This window comes from Sparus aurata, chromosome 2 (assembly GCF_900880675.1).
Source record: "Sparus aurata chromosome 2, fSpaAur1.1, whole genome shotgun sequence".
NCBI classification, from domain to species: Eukaryota; Metazoa; Chordata; class Actinopteri; order Spariformes; family Sparidae; genus Sparus; species Sparus aurata.
Genome location: NC_044188.1, coordinates 16868188 through 16891692, shown reverse-complemented (window position 1 = coordinate 16891692; position 23505 = coordinate 16868188). Strand labels below are relative to the sequence as shown.

Genomic DNA, 23505 nt, shown 5'->3' with positions numbered 1-23505 from the left:
GAACCAATTCCTTCTCCTACAAATTTAAGAAATAATGTTGTGTATTCATCAAAATCACTGATCAATTCTTTTATGAAGTTATAAACTGGGAAATGTGTAATTACCCGCTGCAGCTCCAGCATCTGCATCTAGGGAAAGTCGGCTGAAAGCAGCTGTGGAGGATGAGCACGATGAGGAAGATGATGAGGAGGAAGTCGACCCCCCCAGTTCTGAAAGGGTCCTTCGGGCGGGGGGCATCGGCAGCCGGGGTTTGGGGAAGTCATAGCCATTTTCCTCCTCTTCCCTGTCCTCAGTTGCGTGGTCCCTGGGACCATTGCTTATCGCCAGAGGGGGCAACTCTGAGTAGTCTGGGAGGGAATGAAAACAGGGTATGAGCACTGCTGTAACTACGTTAAGTTAAATACAGATTTAGCTGGATTTTATTAATATAGAAAAGTATATTCTCCACAGCTTTAGATGAGTCACAGTTGGAGCCAAAAAAGTAGAATTTACATTCTAGAGGACAGTAGGTGTATTTTTTCCAGATGGCAGGGATCTTGTTTTAGAGTGAAACTAATATTCACAAACTGACGGTTTAGAGTGAGTGCTGTTTCACCAGTGCTTCATTTTGAAGACCAAAATCATGGCATGTCTGCATGAAGGTAGCAGAGAGGTTTAAAATACTGAGAAAAATACCTGAATCTCTGGCTTGTTGTGACCTGGACTGGATGTTGTACATGGCTTCATACATTTGCGGTCCATCCTCTAGCTCTAGTGCGAGTCTTTAAAGACAAACAACAATAACAGAAATCATTACAAACACATTACTCCAATCGCCCAAGTTATTTCAGTAGATTCATGGAGTGTTTTGAATACCGTGAGTTGTGTGCTGAGGCTTGGTTCTGCGTCTGGAGTGACAATAGAGGCTGTGGCTGAGGATGCCTTAGGACTGGTTGGGACTCCACTACAAGTGGTGCTGTGATGGGGGGCAGGACAGGGCGAGAGGAGGGGATCATGTACTCCGACTCCTCCTCGCTGTCACGTGACTCCTCACCCGTCACCGGCCTCGGAGCTGGAGAAGGTCTGGGAACACACAACTCAAAGATTTTTACACTTGAACTGTAAATATGGTTTTATGATGTATAAACACTCAAAAGGTTTTGAGAGGAGGCTTCCTAAAATATGTTTCTCATGGCCTTGCTGATCTGCAAGACAGCAAAAATCATGTCAGGCATTAAAAGACGAGAGGTTCCACTCCTCTAATGTCACAACAGTTCAGCCTACCTTACTGCCAGTGAGTAGATGGCGTTGGCTGAGGATGAGGGTTTCACTTTGGGGTTGTCATAATCTTGACCAACTAATGCTGTAAAATTCTGGAAAGGAAGCAGAAGCAGAAATCTTAAAAACATAAAAGTGACAAATATTTTCACAACATAAATCTATAAACCAAATATGAATGAATTCCTTGGAAGCAGCTTGTTAGCTTAGCATTAGCTTAGTATTAAGAATGTGATCTGCAAAATGTTTATGAATTAGAAGTTGTGGTTTTATGGGGCTTTATTGTGTGGGGCTCGTTTTGGGCTGTGTGCAGTGACTTCCAGTTAGTCTCCACTGGATGTCTAACCATGACAACAACCAACACCACCTTTTAAAAGCACAACTTTTCAGTTTTACACTTAAACACACAAGATATGATGTGTTAATGAGTGAGCTTTAGAGGGGCTAGTAGGTGGATTCAAAGATCCACTTTGTAAGATGATTTTTGAGTCTCACTCCAAACTCTTCAAATAATGGTTTGGGATCACGAGTCGGGTCGGTTCTCCTACCAAAGTGTCAGTATTTGACAAACTGGGAGTGATGCGCAAAAATCTACCTTCTTACCAAGTGGACCTTTAAGTTACCAATAGACAGAGTCAGGCTAGCTGTTCCCCCTGATTCCAGTCTTTATGCTAAGCTAAGCTAAAAGCTGCAGCTTTGAATTTACACCTCTCTGCAAATACGCAAATGCTCATATTTCCCAAAATGTTGAACTACGCTTCAAGCACCCTAACAAAAATTCAGTGTAATGCAGAGCTGAACCCATTTGACAAAATTGTTACAAATATTAAGAGGTATTTAATACACCTTTAATCTAATTTCCCTGCTGCAAGTGATCAAATAGTGACTGTGTAACTAAGCTAAAAACTCACACATAAAGAACAGTGTAGTGGGTTCTTAGAAGCTAGATTCATGTGTGCTTTTTCAGCTCTCTTCTCTTGTCTTCTATTACTAAAATATTGTGTGCTTGTGTTATTTTATCAGCTGAATATGCATCAAGCCAAATGGCAGTAAAGTGTGTGGTGTTTTGCGGTTCCTCTGACCAGCTGGTGGTCCAGACTGAGGGAGCTGTTGTTCTTCTGTGAGTCTGAGCGTGTGTCCAGAGCTGAGGGCAGTGCCAAGGGGAGGGAGTGCCTGTTGGAGAGCTCCCTGACACCTGCTCGGAGGTCCACTCCCAGACTGGAGACTTGTGTGGACGAGGAAGATGAGGAGGAGGACGAGGAGGATGAGGAGGTGGGGGCCTTGGGGACAGGCCGGGAGTTCCAGTCAGCCAGGGGCCGGTTCGGGGGCTGGGGTGGGTGCTTATCTCGAGTGGGTTCCCCGGGAGTGCAGGGTAGCGGCCGCCTCTGCAGCCGTCCATCGGGAGCTGACCCGGCTGTGTGGGGGCGGTCTGGTGGAGGAGGAGGGGGGAGATCCCTCAGTGCTGGGGGGAGAGGGAGAGGCTTGTCTTTGTGCTGAGATGCTGCCTGGAAATGGGGAAAACAGACATAGAGAAAGCTCATTTAGACTACAAACAATATTGATGTGAAATCAAAGAAAACTCAGTGCTGTTATCTTCTGCAGGGGAAATAATCCATTTAGCAACAAGACCACTGTGTATACATCCGTCATCATAATCAACAATATACATAATGTTGATGAATAACACCAAGGAGGAAAAATGCTGTTCATCATCTGCTCCCTATCTACACTTTCCATTTATCTACATTTACGCAGAAACATGTGGTAATATCAACGTGAGAGTGAGCGGAGCTGCACTCTAAAATGAGTTAGAGGCAGAATATAAAATACAGTGATTATTGTGGCTGTCATTTTGGCACCTTTTTGTATCAGCGGGGTAATAGGAGTGAACATAATTTCAATGACAGAGCTGGGTTACAAGTAAAATTATTCTTAAATGTTAATCTGGTTTTGCTCTCTGCATAAAAGCCAAGTTAAGAAGTAGTTTGGATGGAGGTACTAAAAAACAAGCAGAATTTTGAGACAATGCTGAACTTTTATGAGTGATAGAGATGTGTAATTGTCATCAAAGCAACAATCTGCCCTCATTTTCCTACGACAACACAGTTTCCTGTTAAGCTTTAGGCCAACAGTCGTCTACACCCTAACTGTTCAATCAAACCACATATAGATGAGATTGTCTGACTGTAACCAAACTTAAGTTGTTCACTTGGTTACAGGTGCATGTTCAGTTACCTTCGTGGTGACCCCGGGACTGGATGCACCAGGGGGGTTGGGAGGTCTGTGTGGTAGCAGGTCAAGTCTGGGTGGCACAGGGGGGAGAGAGGACTGAGGAGGCATGGACATGGGTGATGGGGGGCGCTCCACCTGGATCACACACACAAAAACATACCAGTCACATACTTGAACAAAATAAGGTTTGGTCAAATGACAACTTTTCTGAATGCACCTGATCCACATTTGCTGGTGGTAATCTTTAAAACTCCAGCTAGAACAATCCAAACACCTTGTTTTTTAAAATCACTGCTTTCAATGGATTAAGAGGAATAAATTGCACTATAATTCTTTTATATCCTTTCTCTTCAAACTCTCATTCAACAATTAATTTACTGTAGGTTAAATAATTACACATTTTTCCCAAACATCTCTTTCTGCATTACAATCTCTAATAACAAAAAGCCCACCTGCGGGAACGTTGAACGTCGTTGCAAAATTTCATGTCAGTTAATCAAACAGCAGTTGAACCATTTCATGTGGAGACATAAAGTCTCTGGACCTCCTGACGGACAGACGTCCTCGTCCTTAGAGACAATAAATATCAAAGTCTCCATCCAGACTTTGATTTTTATTTTAAGTCCACACAAGATGCTGAACTGCTGAAGTTTCTAATGTTCAGAGTCTTTTTACAGAGACACATCAACACCATCAGAACTGCTTGAAGTGTGGATGTTTAAGCTAACAGATGCAGATGTGAAGATCTGTGGAGAATATAAATGCACACTTTTCTTCGTCAGTTGAACTTTTCTCACACACCTGGTGAGAGAAAAGCTCAGTATTAAGCTTTCATGAGCAGCCAGCAGAGCAACAGTTGTGAGGTGGGTGTGAAGAGGAGGGACAACTTCTGTCACCTTATCCCCTCTCTCGCTTACACCAGCATTACATCACCTCAGCCTGCCTTGATCTCCGCGGCGTGTTGTGTTCCCCGACACGAGCACATCGTACAGCTGGTGTCTCGTTTGTTTTGGAACATGTGCTCAATTAAGAGCTTAACCTCCGTTACACAAGACGAACTCCGGTGGTCTGCAGAGAGAGCTGGAGCCGTGATCTCACCGGTCACGAACCAAGAAGAGCAGCAGAAGTCCAATCATCTTAGCAACCGACGCTATCATGCTATCACATGTTTTGTTTTTAGCAAATGTGCACAGAACGGATGAAACAGCATATTATCTGCTCCGGTGTGAGATCCAAACGTTAGCATGGCTGGCTGACCTGGCTAACTACAGTAGCAACCTAGCATTACATCCAAACCCATTAAGGATATTTAGCTAACATAGCTAATAGCTAAAACGTCACTATTTTACAGGCTATATTAGGGGAAAAAAAGCCCAGTTCAGGACTTAAACAAGCAGTTTTGGAGAGCTCGTCCCTCGTCCGATTGTAGATCAGGGAGTTTGACAGGTATTTATTGATACGGAGGAGACTCGCAGTGAGAAGTCAGGTAGTTGTTGAAATGCTCAGGCTCGAGCTGGAAGCGTCGTCGGATTTGAGGCAGAGGTAACTCAGGGGTGAGTGGCAACGGGAACAAGAGGTGCTGGAGGCTGGGCGACAGGCTGATGGAGGAGGAAGTCCAGAGAAAGGCAACGTTGGATCTCTCGGCAAAAACACTGTTCTGACAAAAACTGTCTCTGATCACTGAAGATGTGCTGCAGGTGTGTGTGGACGTCAACAGCTCACATCCTGTGCACCTCTGTAACACAACAACACGAGAAAACAGCCACAAAACACCACAACAACGTCCGAATACGACACCTGCTTTTATTTACTTGTGTGTGAAATGTAAGACTCGAAATTCAATATTAAATCTGCTACTGTACCCATCAAGCTTGACACTCATGATGTTCATATTTACACACCACATTTTTTTTTCCCTCCAGTGACAGTAAACAACAGCTGATGTCGGTTCGCAGCGACATCATCACAGCTGATGGCCACGCCGAGGCGTCACGCAGAGCTCGATGTGCTGATTCTCCTCTAAAACTAATTTGCCCTCGGTTGTTTATTCCTGATTAGTTTGTTCTTTAAATGACTGACAGTCACACACAGCCAGCCGCCTCACTGTGTGTGTGTGTGTGTGTGTGTGTGTGTGTGTGTGTGCGCTCCTATTATTGGAAATGGGGTTAGTGATCTTCATCCTTCACTACAATTTACCCTCACTGTCACTCTGTGAAGTTCATTTCTGTTATTGATTTGCGGAGGCCATTACAATCACACACTAACACACTCTCCCATCCAGATCCAGCAGCTGTTTTGCTTTAACCCTGTAACGACACGCAGCCTTGAATTTGACCTTTTGTCTCACTTTAAGAGGCCTGATGGGGTTTTAAACAAACAGTAGTGATGAAGATGATGAAGATGAAGACACGAGAAAATCAATCGCTGGTTTGTTTACAAGAATAGTTTTGGAAAAAATGCGTATCACTCATTTCTTGCTGAGAGTTAGATGAAAAATAGATACCGATGTGATGTGTGGAGAGTAAAGTAAAGCTAGAGCCGGAGGAGGGCTAGCTTAGCATAGCTTAGCTTAGTTTAGCTTAGCTTAGCACAAATTGCCTCAAGAGAAATACCTCCAACCTGTAGCTCTCAGTAAAATCTAAATCTGTTTGTTTTCACACTTCTGCTTAAACAAACAGAAGATTGATGCCACTCTCCCGTCAGTTAGCCTAGCTTAGCATAAACAATTGAAACAAGGGGAAACAGCTAGCCTGACGCTGTACTGTGACCACCAGCATCTCTGAGGTGGAGCTAACCTAACCGATTATCCTTCACACACACGAAGAGTATCTTAACATACGTTTACTCTGATATGTTTGTTTTCCGTTAGGCAGTCTTTGCTAAGCTAAGCTAAGCTAAGCTAACTGTCTTCCAGCTGTCCATTACACTTACTCTTGAAGGGGGTTTTAATCTCAAGCAAGCTCCCAAAAATGCTGAGCTGTTCCTGTCAGACCTTGCAGGTGTCAGTTCAGCAGAAACACTCTCAGGTGATGTCAGTTCATTATCAGGAGCCTCCACCTCACCTGTTACCTGTCAGCTGACACCTGAACGTCCTTGCTCCACTTTGCTGCTCCTCCGTCCGTCCCTCCTGCGCACATATAGATGCACACATGCGATCTTGAATCAGCGACAGAGTAATGAGTGTTTGTCGTTGTGTTTTCAGAGGAAACCCTCCACACGTGTTCAGGTATCTTCGCAGCAGAGAGCTGGCTGTGAGTGTAACAAAGCTTCAGACGAGCCAATTATGTGACACCTGTTTGCTCCTGTGTTGATTCCCTCAGTGTGTCTGCAGGCACATCTCTGATCCTCTCTGCAGGCCGCCGGCTGTTAGCGCTGCCCTCGCTCTTTGTTTAAAGGATCCTGAAGGCTTTCTCAGAGTCGCTGCCCTCTCAAACCCTCCGGTAACGTTCCCCTCGGCTCCGGTTTCAGACCCTCCACCCTCAGTGCACAGATGCACAGGGAGGTGTTGGGTTCTCGGCTCTTGTTGTTGTACCGTTGAACCTCTGGGATGTGACCTGCAGTCTGCTGGGTTAAAGCATGAAACAAACATCATAATATCGTATTTAATGTTGCTTCAAACAAACTGAAACACGATGAAAAGGGTCTAAAATCTGCAGATATGACACCAACATACCTGCACCTCTGCTGGAGGACGTGGAGGCTGTTTGTCCGCCTGAATCGTGGTTTTAATATGTTTGAATTAATGATGCAGCTCCGCGTGGCTTTAAGCAAAATGTACTTAAAGTTAGACTCCTCCCACATTTCAGAATAATGTTTTGTGGTACACTGTGGTCTGATGCTTATAGATTCATAGCTGTAGGAGGTAATGAAGAGGGGGAGAGGGAGGGGGAGTTAAAGAGACAGAGAGGGGGGGAAAGGGAGAGAGAGCAGCAGAAGTAGAGAGAGGGAGGGAGAGATAAATGGGGGAGACGGAGAGAGGGGGGAGAGAGGGGGAGAGAGAGAGAGGGAGGGAGAGGGGGAGGGGGGAGACAGAGAGAGAGATAGACAGAGTGAGAGAAGTAGAGAGAGGCAGGAGGAGATAACTGGGTGAGACAGAGAGAGGTAAAGAGAGAGGGAGAGAAAGGTAAAGGGGGGGAGGGGAGAGAGAGCAGCAGAAGTAGAGAGGGAGGGAGAGATAAATGGGGGAGAGGGAGAGAGAGGGGTAGAAGGATAGGGGTGAGACAGAGAGGGAGAGAGAGATAGAAGTAGAAAGAGGGAGGGAGCGATAAATGGTCGAGACAGAGAGAGGGGGGAGAGAGATGGGGGGGGAGAGAGAGGTGGAGTTAAATGGGGGAGAGAGAGAGGGAGAGAGGTGGGGGGGACAGAATGAGATAAGTAGAGAGAGGGAGGAGAGAGGAGGGAGAGAGAGAGATAGAAAGAGGTAGAGTTAAATGGGGGAGACAGAGAGAGGGAGAGAGTAAGAGAGAGAGGAGAGAGAGAAAGAGAGAGAGGGGAGAGAGAGCAGCAGAAGTAGAGCATCAGTGTAGTGTTTCCTCTCGGCTCGGTCGGTTCAGTCCGCGGAGCCTCCGGAGGGTAGAGGCTGCTGGTGGAGGTGCAGAGGCTGCTGGTGGAGGTGCAGAGGCTGCTGGTGGAGGTGCAGAGGCTGCTGAAGCCGGTGGAGGTGCTGGTGGAGGTGCAGAGGCTGCTGAAGCCGGTGGAGGTGCAGAGGTTGGTGGAGGTGCAGAGGTTGGAGGAGGTGCAGAGGCTGAAGGTGGAGCGGACGGACGATGCTCCTCCTGGCTGACCGTGCAGCCTCACCGTGCAGCCCGGCGCTCCGGTGTCTCTAACGGGATTATAACTCAGTGACTCTCCGCTCTGCTCCGCTCCGAGCCGGAGGAGGAGGAGGAGGAGGAGGAGGAGCAGCAGCTCTCGGGCGGCTGTGAGATGCTCCTGCCGCCGCTCATCGCTCCTCTCCGGCTGCTGTGACACATTCTGCCCGTCAAATATGATGAAATGGCAGCCGAGGAAGAAGGTGAGTGTTCCGGGTCCGAAGTTGTGTTGGAATGTGTCGGGTGTCTGAGCGGCTCCGTCCGGATCAACAGGGCTGTTTAAACTGTCACGGACACTTTATTATTCCGGATAATCCGTTAATAGCTCCGTTAATTCACACAGACACTGCAGCTCCGTGTCAGTGTGGATTATTGGAGGATTAAACAGGAGATGAAATATTATATAAGCTGAATAAAGTCGGTTTGAGCTGCTGTGACAGTTTAAATACCAGGAAGTCTCTTTTTAAAGTGTAAAGAAATAAAACCTGTCTGTTAGTTTGTCATCAGATCTGAATCAGCTGCTGAACTCATCGATCAGGTGTCAGTATTGATCTCTGATGGGAGGGAGTTTAACTTGTTTAAGAGGTTCTGTGCTGAGTTTTATTTCTAACCTCGCTGCAGGTGTTGAGCTGCAGGTGTTGGAGTTAAATCACCTTGTTTAATCTAATATGATGTGTGTCTAAATAAACTTTATAAAATACATTTGTAAAAAAAGATTTAGGATTTTAAAACAATATCATAATAAGTATACACACAATGTGTTTCGGTGACTTCTGATCTATATTCTAATGAGCTGTGCAATTACTTCATCGCAAATACACAACATTATACCAACAGTGTTCAAACCCAGAGAAATCCACAAGTTTAAATCAAGGTAATAGTGTGTCACAAGGACTTCCAGGTAAACACCACATTATATGTCAGAGAGTAAGGAAGGAAGCTGGGGAACGTGTCTAGACATGATATGAATTTTTTTTAAACGTTTCAAAGGCCAAGACGGTCATCAAATTTTTTTTGGGCTTTATTTGACAGGACAGCTTTTTAAAAAAGTGACAGGAAACAGGGTGAGAGAAGACGGATGACATGCAGCAAAAGGCCTCAACTCGGATTTAAACCCTGTGCTGATGCGGCGAGGACGCAACCTCTGCACATGACGCAGGCACTCTACCGCCTGGGCTACCGGGGCGCCCCCTCTTTGTTTGGCTGAGGGGCCCATAGCCGCAAAATTTACATACAGCATGTTTAGGTAAAGTGATGCTGGGGTATGGTGGGCTTGCTTTTATTCTTACCAGGGGTTTTGTTGCCTAAACTGTTCACAGTCAGGTAAACTGGTTTGTCTCATGGGCACAAGCAGCTGTGCTTTTACCTTTTCTGGAGTGGAAACAGTGGTGACGAGTCTGGAAAGACACGCAGCCACTCCTCCCAGTATTTTATTTCCTGTCTGCTTGTTTCTATGTACAAGTTGAGAAGTCTGAATCAGGAAATGGCCGAATTAAAAAAATCGGGGGTATTGAATAGCTATAAAAGAAGCACGTCTTTGTTCACACTTTAGCCGCAGCATTCAGGGGAAGCTGGAGACCACTGGTATGTAACTGAGGTGGGCCAGAAAAAGGACATTACATTAATCCATCCTAGGATGCATGTAATAGGATTTCCTCATAAGTCACGAACATCTAAGGATTGAATGTGGAGATACTGCACAAGTAAAAAAAAAAAAAAAAGTGGTCTTGGCCTAGATGCTTGGCTTAGAAGTGGAACAACTGCTGCTGAAGCCAGAACACAAACTGAATGCTCTGGACAGTGAGCTGTAATTTATAGTTTCACATTGACCAATAACTGCTCGGATGTCAATGTGGCTCTGCACAGGCCAAGCCTCAACAGTGACATCAGCTCTCAGTGTACAATCAAGCCATTGATGCTAGGTACCAGTGCCATGCTGCCCTGGGTCCTTCACACACCCACACACAGCCACACACCCAATAACTGGAATGTGACACTGGCATCTCGGCTAAACCTGTGCCCGTCTGTCGTTCATAATTTGCATTTAACCAGGATGATTTTGTTTGACTACATACACATACATTCCCACTCTGAAATACTGACTGACTGATTTAGATTGCATTACAAGTTGTGTGTTTCTAGGGCACGTGTTTCTGTCTCACCTGCCAGGCTTGTGGATGAACTTCTGCAGCCGTGCTTTGACCTCATCGTAGGTGAGGAAGGCCATGTACCCCGGGTGAGTAACTGCCAAGCTGTTCCAGTTCCGCAGTAGGGATGACCAAGGCTACACACACACACACACACACATACACAAGAAAGAAAGAGAGAGTGACTCATCTGATGTGTGAGTGAATGGACACAGCAGTAACAGTGGGAGCAGAGTAATGGAGAAATATACAGCATCTTGGATGACACTAAAACAACTGTTTACCGAACTCTTAGCCTGATTTAGAATAGCCATTTCAACCTGGGTCAAGCAATGTAAAGAGGTCCTTCAAGGAGAATTTGCAACACTTAAAACAGCATGTGACTCATTTGGTACCATCTGGCAGAGCAGAACGATGACGGTTAAACGGACTTGAGCAGACTGCTCCACATATTGCATTTAAAGCAGGAGCTGATGACTTTACAGGTGCTTATGTGTCTTTATTTAAAGACTACGTGAACCCAATCAAGTCAAGCCACCCTAATGCTAAAGGGTGAAAACTTCAGCAAATATAAAATAAGACGTGGGAAGTAGTGAAGTAAAAATACTTTGGTTACTGTGGATTTTTGAGGCATTTGTATTTCACTTGAGTCATTACATCAGCTGTCGTTGTGGTGCTTTTGCAAACATCTAGCACAAATCTCATTAATTCTACCTTAAAGTTTAATAGTCTTTGAGTTACATCAACATGACGGGAGGTTCAGTTAGCTTTGCATAGATATGGCCCTTCAGAAGGATAATTTTATGCATTTCATAGCCTTTACTTTCTTACTTTTACTTGAAAAAAAAAAAACATTGAACCAGTACTTCTACTTTTACCAGTCTGTTTTTCCACAAGTATCTGTACTTCTATTTAAATAAAGAATGTGTGTACTTTTGCCACCTTTGAAAATAATTCACATTACTCCATCGCTTACTGAGTATGGTGGTGAGTAGGTGGTTCCGCAAATGCTGTCAGTCTGGAGTGTGAAAGGAAGTTGAATTAACACACACAACGCTGAGAACGAGCTGTAAAAGTCTCAGCCATGGTCCAATATGCGCAACAGTTGTCATTTAAAAACGTACCTTTTTAAAATCTGTTACATCACGAAGAGGGACTGTCCCGTCTCCTTGCAGATTTACCGTATTTTTTAAGAATCTGGTGTTGGTTATTTCTACTTGTTTTGCACATAGGAAGTGACAAGTTGAAATGGTCTCCTTGACTAGACTCTAATCTCTCTTTTAGTGTAAAGTGATGGCAGACTGGCCGGGTTTAAACAAAAGTGTGCCAAGCTTGATTTATTGTATTCATGTGCATCATTACTGGCTAACATAGTATCTAGAGATGTAGGGTACATATTTAGTGGCCTCTTCTTTTGCAACATACTGGTTTATAATCACCACCTCACTCAAAGAGCAGATCACCCCTACTCTACTGCACATCAAGGACAGAGCTCAAAATGGCCACAGGCTCACTTCCTCTTTTGAGTTTGAGGACATTTAGAGGAGGGCTTTTTTTGTATGAGGGAGTGTCATAGGAAATGTCTGTAATCTGGTTAGGCTTCATTAAGCTGGTCTGCGCCCTGCAGAGGATAATGTCACTGAGGGAATAAACAACATACACTACTGTAGGATACAATGCAAGAGGTTTTAGTCAACGTAGGCAGCTAGGTATAAAATAGTCAATGGTACTGTGTTAATACAGCAATACCTGACAGATGAGCGCTGAAGATGGTGCTCGATAACCCATCCTACCACTATTCTTTATTTCTTTTCCACAGCCCCCATTTTTTGTGCTGCCTCACTCATGAACGTCTCAAGAGCTGTGCACCACCTGCACCTCCATACACTAAGACACTCCAAAAAATGGGTTGTTTCCTGCTGCCTTGTGTACTGTATGTAATTGCAAAATTGAAACGGTTGGCTGCATTTAGCTCTCTACCTCACCACAACTCCCTGCGCATGAGCAGTACGTCATTGCTGTGGTCTATCAATTACAAAGTTGAGTCAGGGTTTGGCAAAGTAAAACAGCTCATAAACTGACAACGCACCAACGCTCCACAGCCCCACAGTGAGTACTTGGTTAGAGTCCTGTGCAGGGAATTACTCCGAAAATGTTCATCATTGCTGCTTATTATTCATCTAGCAATAAAAAAGTAGAACCCTATGGGAGCAGATGTAATGAGGACTGTCCTTGAGAAGGATCTCAGTGTGCTTCTCTACCTAGGCCTCTTGAAGCAACAACACACTGAAGAGGACAAAATCAGCAGAGGAAAGTTTCAACTTCAGTTCCGCCTGACAGTGTGAACAAGTCAGCAGATATCCTGCTAACAGGCTGATTAAGTTAACTGAAAAAAGATGTGTTCAGTTTAAGTTCTTTGAGTTATGTGCAGCTCAAATGACACTTGTTTCCTACACCAAGCGCTAACAGACTATGGATTACCCTCCATCTCTGGGCTAACTATCACTCTCTTCTTTTGTACATTTCTCCTCTCATTAGCTTTATTTACGTGGATAATATTTCTTCATTCCGTTTGTAGATACTGGGTCAACTGTTTTAAATTGGGTGGGATTAATAGGGTCTGGTATTTTTTTTGGAGCGTGTTTGATCAGCTCCCTGTCCTTAAGGTGAATATCCATTTTCGTCTCTGTTAAGTTTTCCAAGAGTTCGTATTAAAAACAAAGCTGCCGCAATACACCAGTTCACCTTGGGTGCTGCCATCTTGGTTAAGTGGGGAAACATGTTACACTAAATTAGAAGCCAGGTCAGGTTATATAACCCTAACCCTACACGGGACAGATTTTTGTTTGATTTGTTTATGAAAAGTTCCCCCTTTTTAAATTGCGTTCAGATTGGGCCCGTTTATTCTGATTGAGGGGTTCTTACAGAAACATTTTATTCTGTTTGGGCTTTTAATTATGAGGCTCCGTGTAAACCCATGTATTGACACACAACTTCATGATAAGACAAGCTGAATGTTGCACAGTGTATGTGTTCTGTACCTGGAATAGCCTGGTGAAGATGTCGAACTCAAAGACGGAGATGTAGTCGTTGCAGGTGAGGTCTATGGTGGATTTAAGGGCCATGGCTTCTAGACCAGAGCTGATGGGGTGAAACTCGTGTAGAGACTGACGGAACACCTTCCAAGGCACAATGGTCCTTCAACACACAGAACACAAACAAAACAGATGACGACATCCCCTTGCAAAAGCTGAAATCAAACAGCAAAATATCATAAATAATTGATGTTGAATGTAGATTAACCGCATGATGCCTAGTGACATATCCACAAATAAGCGCAGTAGAGCTGCAGGGACCGTTTTAATAAATGCTTCTTCAGTGCATGTAATACACCAATAAAACATCTCAATACAGATATGAAGTGAATTTCCTGTAAAGAGCAAACATTCTAGTGATTCATACATGATAAAAAAAAAAAGGAAATGCTATTTCAGTACTCTCAAAGAGATCTTTGAAGGTCACAAGTCATGAATGCTAACCTTTTAATTGACACAGCTACCAGTGTGCACATAGATGAACTTTAATGCACTGCAAAAAACACAGTACTTTCCCAAATGGTGGTCATATCGTTGGCCAGTTCCCTGCTAAAGATGTACCACACAGTTATCTAATAAAGGTGGAAATAAATGTATTGTTTTAAAGTCCAAGGAAAACCTAGCTGATTAAATCTTTGTGTAGTTCCACATTTGCAGATTGTTTTCTCTCTCTGCAGGATCTTCTCATTCAACTTACTTCACTTACTTGGCAACACCCTGTAAAGCAGCAGCATGTCAATTTGGAAGCACGGAGGTATTTCTATATTTGATGCATAAAAAGTAATATAGCATTGTGCTTACTTGTCCCCGAAGGCACGCCTCCAGAACTCTGCAGCATCTGCCTTCGTGATGCGGAAGTTGTCACCCTGAAACTGACCGTTGGGGAAGATGGCCTTCAGCTCAGCCAGCATGTGGCTGAAGATCAACGACAGCTTGGTGAGGTTCCGCCTGTGGAAGTCAAGAAAAGAGAAGAGGGGGTGAGATTTGGTCTTCAACACTTTCATCAGCTGAAATAACAGCTTCAAGAGAGAAGAGTATTGGCATTTCATGTGTTGATTAAAATGGTTCAAAGTTTCATTTTACAACAGCAGGGTTTTCAAACAAAGTAGGTGTTGTCCCCTTTATGCTACATGAGATCCATTTATCAATTCTGATGGTGTTAAAGAAAGGTTGTATTACAAGTTATTAAAAACTGATACACTAAGGCATTTACAAATAGAAAGGCACTGCCTGGTCTTTGAGGTGATCACATACAGATCGTCTTCCGATATTTCAGGTGTATTGAGCTTTTTCCATGTTCTGAAGGAGGCTCATACCATGGGTGGAATACAGTTTCAATCTGAAATGCAAAATGCCTCCTTCAAAAATGCCACAAGGCACACTGTAGGCTATTTCAAATACATATGTCCATGTAAAACAAAGACATTTTAATTTCACACAAACCCTACAGTCTGCCTTTCATTGGTTTTAAGGGAGGATTACATTTTAAATTTTGGATTAAGTCCATACTCCACCCATTAAAAGACAATTTCTTTGCAATCACACATGCACTTGTGTCACCAAGTACACATACACATTAAGAGAATAGAAAGAAGCCTGTAGGTTTAAGCTGTAGCAAAAACTTGTTTCAAAATGTGTGCCGAGGTTATGATTCATTAATTGTTGAATATTCATTATACTGTTCCAAATTGGCTGTTTGCACAATAAACAAATAAGCCTAATCTCATAAAGTCATGGGGAAAGTGAGATCATGATAACTTCTGTTTATATAAACTGAACCATTCAAATATCAAATATGCAGTTTCATCAGTCAACCATAAATGGCAACTTCACCATTCTTTTCGCCTAAGCCATGTGACAATGCAAAAAAATGCAATGATGCGAGGCGGCTGACAACTTCCTTTTAAATGCTTGCAAACAAAACATGTATTATATGCGTTTGGATTCAACTTTTACACTTGCTTTTAGAAACATATCAAAGTGAAGCAGAGGTCACAGTGAGATGGTTGTATTTGCTAATAAATACAACCACATTTCCCCCTTGTATCATAGATTGTGAGGCTAAATGTGCAAAAAAACAAACATGATTCTAGTTAAAAAAGGTAGAAACCTTACATCTCTCTCGTTATACCATCCGACTACATGCCTTCTCTCATTTGTTTGTCAGCTTGTTTTTTTACCCCCTTCAGTGGGGAATTAGTCTTGACACTAGTTCCATCCAACTGTCAGGGCTGATGTTCTCTGAGATACATCACTTCACTCATGGAGCGTTGGGAAGTCGTTCAAGGTGTGTCTGAGAGTAGGAACTGTGTGTTCAGATTCCCATCTATCCACCAAGTACTTGAAAAAGATTATTCTAGCAGTCTTGAGCTAATCAACATGACAAAGTTGAGTTTAAATGTCTACCTGTCAAACTGTATGCAGTCACAGCCATGAACATGCCACATCAAGATAATGCAGATTTCCTTGTGACATTTTTCATTCTTGCTCTTATAAATAAAGCAAAATATCTGCTGTCCACAAAATTCTCACTAACATAATTGAAACTGGAATTAGAAATTGATACTGTATATCAGAGGATGTAATCAGAAGGTGCGTCCATGGCAACAGCGGCACATGAAGGTGCAGCAGCTGTTCGCTCATCCAACTCATGCTTAATTTTTGATTGTTAAGAAAGCGAGCATTTTGGATTAAGCACAGCAGACTTTGAGATCATCACAGCCCGCAGCGTCTTTCCACCATCTGACCTGACCACTGGAGGAACTGTGAGGCCTACAGTGCAAACTGTTCTCATATATTATAGATGTCGAATATGAAAATCATTTTGGGAAGCAATACATATTAAAGTTCAGATGCTTTTGAAAGTTAATTTCCCACTGGACGTCAAGCCCAATCTTTTCGGTATGAGTCTACACAGGATGTTATTGATCTTTTGGATGGTATTAACCCTTACCTTTTCCTTTCTTCTTTTAAATGTTACTGTTAACTGTTTACTTGGTATACTGGTCAGCTTTCCAGATAACGTGTGATAAGAGTGTAGGTAACACTAAATTAGCGTTTTTCCTTGTTTTTCCACGAGGCAAACTCAGTGACTCTTAAATTTAGTTCTGACACCCACGTGGGGAGGCAACGTGAATGTTTAGCCTTGCCTCTTAAAAAAACATGAGCTTCAAATGTAGACTGTTCACTTCCTTATGAATAACAGGCTGAAGTTTCTAAAACATGCTGTTAGACAGATGGAGGCTCAAGGGTGGAAGTATCGGAGAAGGAAATAAAGACATTTAATTCAAGGTCGGGTTTCTGCTTGGCGTTTTTCTCCCACTGAGGATTGTCCTTAGCTACTTCCACAGCACAGAAATAGAAAACACAACACAGAGATGGACATCCTAATGTACAGCTCCGATTCTAGTTGCAAAATGCTGGTTGACAAGCACAGAGGAGAGGAAAAAAGAAAGATGACATAAAAAGGAAGATCAGGGGACGAGTATAATTGAGGAAGGCAAAAGTGAGATGGGAGGGTCAAAAAAGAAAAAGAATAAGGAGAACGAAGCAGCACAATGTCACCCCATCACAGCTTTGGGAGTGTTGTGCTGAGAAAGCCATGATTTACGAGGTGGCACAGAGGGAGATTGTGCTTGGCTGTCGGGCAGGGTGAATTGACATGCACAAGAGAGACAGCAATGAAAGCGTGGCTACACTGCAGCTGCCACACACTACACTACAAACCCTATGAGTGGAGAGAGAGGAGGGGGAGTGGAAAGAGTGAATGAGGAAGGAGGACAGTCACTGAAGATGGATGAATAAGATTAGTGTACGTTGAGAACCTGCCAAAATAGACCAGCGCTTGTTAGGATGATCGTTTACCTCGGAGGAAGCAGACTAGAATCTGAAAGAGAAAAATGCAAACGCCCGCAAACTGCAATAAAGCGTCGTATTCATAGCCTCTCAGTAGTAAGTGAGCCTCAAACAGTGAACACTCTTGTAGCTGGATGTCTAATCTGTTGAGCTGCTCTGCCCACTTAAAATCTACAGCAGACTTGAAGCCAGATGCCTGGGACTGGATGTCTTTGAAGTCGGGGCTAGCCCTCATCAGTGATGCAATGTGGAAAATGAGACCTTCAACTACAGCATCTCCCTAAGGAGCTCAGCACCATCGTGCACGTCTTCCCTTTCCAGTGCCATCTGAGGGAAGGCAGGCAGGCGTGTGTGACATTGCATCTCTGTGTGTTTTCCTCAGCAGCTATCATCTCAGCGGGCGGTCCTCTTCTGTTTCTTCTGCTTCCTGGCCCTACTGGCCTACTGAGCCTTCGAGCTGTGGTCTCATCCATTCTCCTGTCAACCTCTCTCTATCCTGTGCTTTTATCTGAGTTACAACCGGCCCCCTCCTGCTCTGCTTTCATCTACAGCGTAATCGTATGAAGACAGTTATCCTCCCGTCTCTAGTTTATGCGTGGAATTAATCCACTCCTCACTCACAGCTTTCATTTCCACATCTAGGCTAGTTTACAGTCTGATGAATCCAGTAATCCACTTCTCTCATCTCTCAACTTAAAACATTAATGGAGGCTACTTAAGAATTCAAGATTAGAAATTCCTCTCTTCAAAAGCACCATTAAAATGTATTTCTAATTCACCAGCAATGTTACTGATATGTTTCAAGATTCTCACTTAGGGTCAAAGTTTCTGACAGGCACAATATATGCTGACATTTTTTTGATCTGAAGAGGCTGAAGCTTGGCTGGATTTTACATGTATTCAACAGACCAAAGGGCAATCAGGTCTGTCCAAGCTGCAGCTCTGCGGGTAGCATCTAGAAGCAACCAATCTTATTCAGTTCAGCCAATTCAACTGTGGTCTAAAGATGAGTTCAGAATAAAAGCAAAGGGGAATCCTGTTAAAAAGGCAAACGGACAGGAATTATTACTAAAAGTGGGGCAAAGTTGAGCCCAAATTTGCACTCAAAGCCAGTTGTAAGAAAACTAGTTGATTGTTGAGTGTCATTTGTCAGTAATCAAATACTGGTGTTTTGGGTTGGTGATGCACGGCATCAGCAGTACCCGTGAACTGTTTTTAAGCTCAATTAAAACCATAAACAATAATAATTGACTAGAAATCCTCCCAGTTGTTGAGGACATTTACATTTTCAGGGACGTGTAGACCAGCATCAATCCTGGCTATGTTTGAACATTAAACAAAACTGCAATTAGGGCTGTAAATAACAATAATTTTTATTATGGAATAATAATGCAATTATATTCTCATTTAATCACTAAAGGTACAAAATCTAGAAAAACTGTGATAAAAAGCATCAGAATTTATCAGAGCAAAAGCTTGTAATCCTCAAATGTCTTGTTTTGTTTGACCAACGCTCCAAAAGTCGAGATATTCAGTTCACAGAAAAAGCAGCAAATCATCACAAAGGAAAAAGAAGTGATTGACAGGTTAAAGTTGAAAGTATTAAGGAGTATAACAGTTGCTCATTAATTTTCCATCCATTAACTAATTGACTAAATGTTTCATCTTAAATTATTTAAATAATGTGCTGAGAGAGGCAGAACAGCTCCATAAAGCAGCAATATTTGACATCAACTTTTTCAAACTGAAGTGTCTGCTTCAAATCAATAAGAAGAGAGCGGTCAGAAAGAAAAATACAGAAATCTCTCATGAGAAACAATTGAATGGTTCCAACTTTAACAGGAAATTGTATGTTTGATGAGGATGATAGGTGGAAGAAAAAAAATAATGCAAACCACAGTGATAAACCTTTACGTCACTCCTGTGTTTGACACATGCAGGAGGGTCTTTTAAGGTAAAAGACAGTCAGGTGCTATACCTGCACAAGCACAGGAAGTTTCACATCAAGTGGCAAATGCTTAGTCAAAAAAAATCCCCTAACACGTGACTGTGCACTTCTAGGCTTTTCTACACATCACGTACCCACACAGTGAGTGTACGCTGTGGCAGCCAACATCAACGTCGTATGTGTGACTCAGAGACTGAGAGAAAGAATGAATGCGAGTGAGTGCTGGTCTGACTGGCATCAAGCTCACAGAGTGGCACAGCTGTCTCTGGCACGAGATTTGCACAGTGAATAAGACTTTGTTGTGTTTGTGTGATGGAGAGAGCTTTACCACAGGCTTGTTGAATATTAGCTGAAACTCCAAGATTCTGGTTCAAACCATAGCAGAATGAGCTGGTATTTGTTTTAGCATCTGTGTCGGTGTCCCTCTCCATCCTACAATACCAGCTCTATACTGTGTGTGTGTACGCACTAGGCATTAGCCAGTGCTCCTACAACTGTTCTTGCTACTTAAGCCGTGGTGCCAACAAGGACAATGCAGTCAGTGGGCTACAGATGTGCAGAGAAGGGTTTGCTAACATACTCTGGATTGTCATATGTCTAAAGTGTTTCCTTTCTCCACCTCTCACTCATTCTAAACTGTGACGCAGCCACAAGCCAAACCTTATTTTTTGAACACTAGCTTTTTTGTCCACCATCCCCCTCATGCTATAGATTGACCTCTGACCTTGCAGCTGGCTGCTCCCTTCCTGTTTCCTGCTGGCTGTGATAAAGTCGCGCAGTTAGCCAGCACCGCACTGCGCTGCGCTAATGCACCGCAGCACAGCCAGCGAGGGTCAGCCCAACAAGAATGAGAGCCTGTCTGGATTGGCAAGAGTCACAAGTAGCTGTAATATCATCACGCAGCTGCATTATCTTTTCTGCACAAGGCTAAAAAGGAAATGCACATCAAACACAAACTGAGCCCTACAGCTGTGCTACCAAAAGCCATTTTCAACAGTTCATAAGATAAACTAAGCAAGATCAGGACTTAGTATTTTGAAAGACCGTGTAAAGCGGCAAAAAAATTGTGTTATGAGCTTGAAACACTGAATGGATTGCAAAAAATTACATTACAGGTCTAATCTGAACACGTCTATGTCCTTAGATGACTACACTGGTGTCCATGTTTCCTCAGTCATATCACCCCACACCAAGTCAATCATTATGATAACCTCCAAATTAAATGGACATTTCTCATCACATTTTGTCAGGTTAGCAGAGACAAGACAGCAACACCTAGTTGATTGATTAATTAGTCCATTGAAAGAAAACTTATTGTCATCTTTTATGATATTCGAATAATTGTTTGTTATTTTTCAAGAGAAGATGTCCAACATTTGCCGATTCCAGCTTCTTAAAAGGCATTAGTCATCAATGACAGTAAATGAAGAGTCTTTGGTTTTTGGACTGTTGGTCTGACAAAGATTTGAAGATGGTACTTTCAGCTCTAGGAAATTGTGATGCCACATTTTTAAAAGAATTCTGACATTTCAAACACTCGACGAATAATCAATTTACCCATTACGACCAGATGCAATATTTGGGTGTGTATACCCTTAAGACTGGGTGAGACGTTTGTGTGTTTCTCCATTGCCTGATATGACGTGAGTGTATTTTGGATAAAGTCAAATTAAAGCCAAAGTCTAATGCTCTTAAAGAGATTCTCTTCCAAGTTTCTATCTCCAGAGGACATCTTTTTTTAAAGTTTTAGCGAACGTTGACAATTGTGTCAAGTTTTTCTGAAAAACCCCAGGTACTAGGAAGGGTTTTCAAACAATGCCGTAGGTTTTAAAATGCATTTTCAATGAGCACCCTAGGTCTTAATGGGTTTATATTTGATAATGAAAATAATCATTAGTTGCAGAACTAAGAGAGACCAAACAGTCACAGTACATCGAAAAGAATAAGAGCTGCATGTGAAAGAGCAATTACTACAGGTAACATGATGAGACTTCAGACACGTCAGCATAGTCAGCCTCACTTTTGTACTATTCCGGTCATATGCAAAGCACTCACACTGTGTCCATCCACCACCACGGGCTTTAATCAGACTCCATCTGGATGGAAAAGGGCATATGACGGATGCACTTCCAGTATTTCACTCCTAAGCAGATTAATTCGAAAAGGACTCAAGCTCAAAAACTGTCCTATCACTACACTACATAACTACAAGAGAAGAATTCAGCAGCATCCCTACTTGGAGATGCTAAATCTCATCCTCCTGGCTCCCAAGATAATGCCCGTTCTCAGTGTCTGTCAGATCACATTTAGGCACATTCTTAATCCGCTAAACCAGGAAGTGAATAGGAAGAAATGGAGTTGCAGTTGGATGCATCTGTGTATATCTTGACAATCATGTCAAGGAACACACGTTTTGTGGGGCCAGGGTTATTACCATTGTGCACCGTGACTTTAATAATGTGGTGAATACTTGGACAAAATATCAACACCGGCATTAAAAATAAATGTAGTTGTTGGATGAGGAAACAGTGGATTAAGTGTTTGAAAGTCTAAGTTTTTCATTTTGCTCTAGTCATCACTTTATAAATTTAACTCTCCGGAACTGGCTTCACTCCAGATCACCATCAGGAAATAGCCATGACAGCACACACACACACACACACACACACACACACACACACACACACACACACACACACACACACACACACAAGCAATGATCCAAACACACTTAACTGCTTCCTTACACAAGCTACTGAATAATACAATCGTAAATATAAAAAAAAATAGCCGTGTTCCAGTGCTGTGTTCCTGTGCAAAATCCAGATAAACTTCTCTAATTTTATTTTAATTTAATCTCCCTTTCACAGCTCTTATCACTGTGGTCAATTAGACAGGCTTACACTCAGATTATTGTGAGGGAGAAAAAAAGAGACTGTAAAAAAAACAGCAGCCCTGTTTAGCTTAATCCTCTCTACACAGTTAAATAGCCATATCTTAGTGCATATCTGAGCTCATTTATCTCTATGTGCATAAACAGCAAGTGTTTGTTGTATCCTGCAGGGCAGAGAAGCTAGTGGGCTGCGTCATGCTAATCACCATAATCTAATAGTGTGAGGACAACGTGAGTCGGCTGCTCACTGATACTGCAGTGACATAAATAACCATGATGCTCTGCTATTTGTGTGCGCGCATGCGCTCATGGTGCACGTGTGTATCTGCCCATAGAGCCCCAAGCTACAAGTGTAGGCAAATGTAATTGAAGCTGAAACACCCGCAGCCTCAAGAGTGTGAACTGTGTTTTCCATTCGCAGGGCTGATAGCTGTTTGGCTGCTAGGCTAACCACTAAAAGCCTCCTTTACTTCACTCCCAAGTCCATCACAACCAACTAAGACTCCCTGCTGCGGAAGCGAAGAGAGAGAGGGAGAGACACACAACACGCTCTTTTTCGTAATTCATCTCAGTTTGCACAGATATACATATGAGCCACAAAAAGCAGCACATTGAGTTTGATTCATATCTAAGATTGCATATAGAGAACGTCAGCAGTGTGACACAGCTCTGTGGCTTTAGCCTGGGCGATAAAAAGGTAGCGATATGCGCCGGCTATAGACACTTCATTAATAACAATAAGCAGGGTGCAAAATTAACTTGTTGTCCACCAGCCAAATGGCTAGTGAATCTTTGAATTTTACCAGTCTGTAGATTATCACTGATTTGGGGTGGGCTGATCTGGTGAGTAAAGCAAATCTATGAGCCACTTGCATATCTTTACATTTTATTAAGGAGAAACTTTGTAAAATGTTAAAAAAACACTGTCTGTGATAAACTCAATTATTCTGAATGTGTGTTCATTTGGCTAAGGTTATACAGTAAGGCATTTCTTTCTCTGTGTAAAAAACATGTCTGTATGCATCTGCTGTGTACTTCTTTATCTGCATATAAGTAGGGGAAGAAAAGATCAGATCACAAGTAGTTACTTGAGATGCATGTGAATGCGAGGTGTGAACTGACAGACTTAGAGCTGTTCACCAATGATAGGATCGCCAGGTCTGAACAGCCTCATTGTCAGTCACGACCTACATCGGATACATCTGTGGAAACAACCCACAGCCAGTTTACAATGGTAAAGTACACAGCAACAATACCGTATGACCCTATT

The 23505-nt window shown here is 42.9% G+C and overlaps 1 protein-coding gene across 1 annotated transcript in view; it reads right to left on the bottom strand.

Moving 5' to 3' along the window:
• Positions 1-23505, bottom strand: part of cbl (Cbl proto-oncogene, E3 ubiquitin protein ligase) — a 40230-nt gene that overhangs the window by 3563 nt on the left and 13162 nt on the right. The window contains exons 3-15 of the mRNA XM_030402371.1: positions 14341-14487; positions 13486-13642; positions 10460-10581; positions 8106-8581; positions 7163-7173; positions 6924-7050; positions 6559-6616; positions 3493-3763; positions 2340-2762; positions 1264-1352; positions 856-1062; positions 676-761; positions 105-347 (exon numbers count right to left, since the gene is read on the bottom strand). Of these exons, the coding sequence (XP_030258231.1) occupies positions 105-347; positions 676-761; positions 856-1062; positions 1264-1352; positions 2340-2762; positions 3493-3763; positions 6559-6616; positions 6924-7050; positions 7163-7173; positions 8106-8581; positions 10460-10581; positions 13486-13642; positions 14341-14487 (2417 nt within the window). The remainder of the gene's footprint in view (positions 1-104; positions 348-675; positions 762-855; positions 1063-1263; positions 1353-2339; positions 2763-3492; positions 3764-6558; positions 6617-6923; positions 7051-7162; positions 7174-8105; positions 8582-10459; positions 10582-13485; positions 13643-14340; positions 14488-23505) is intronic.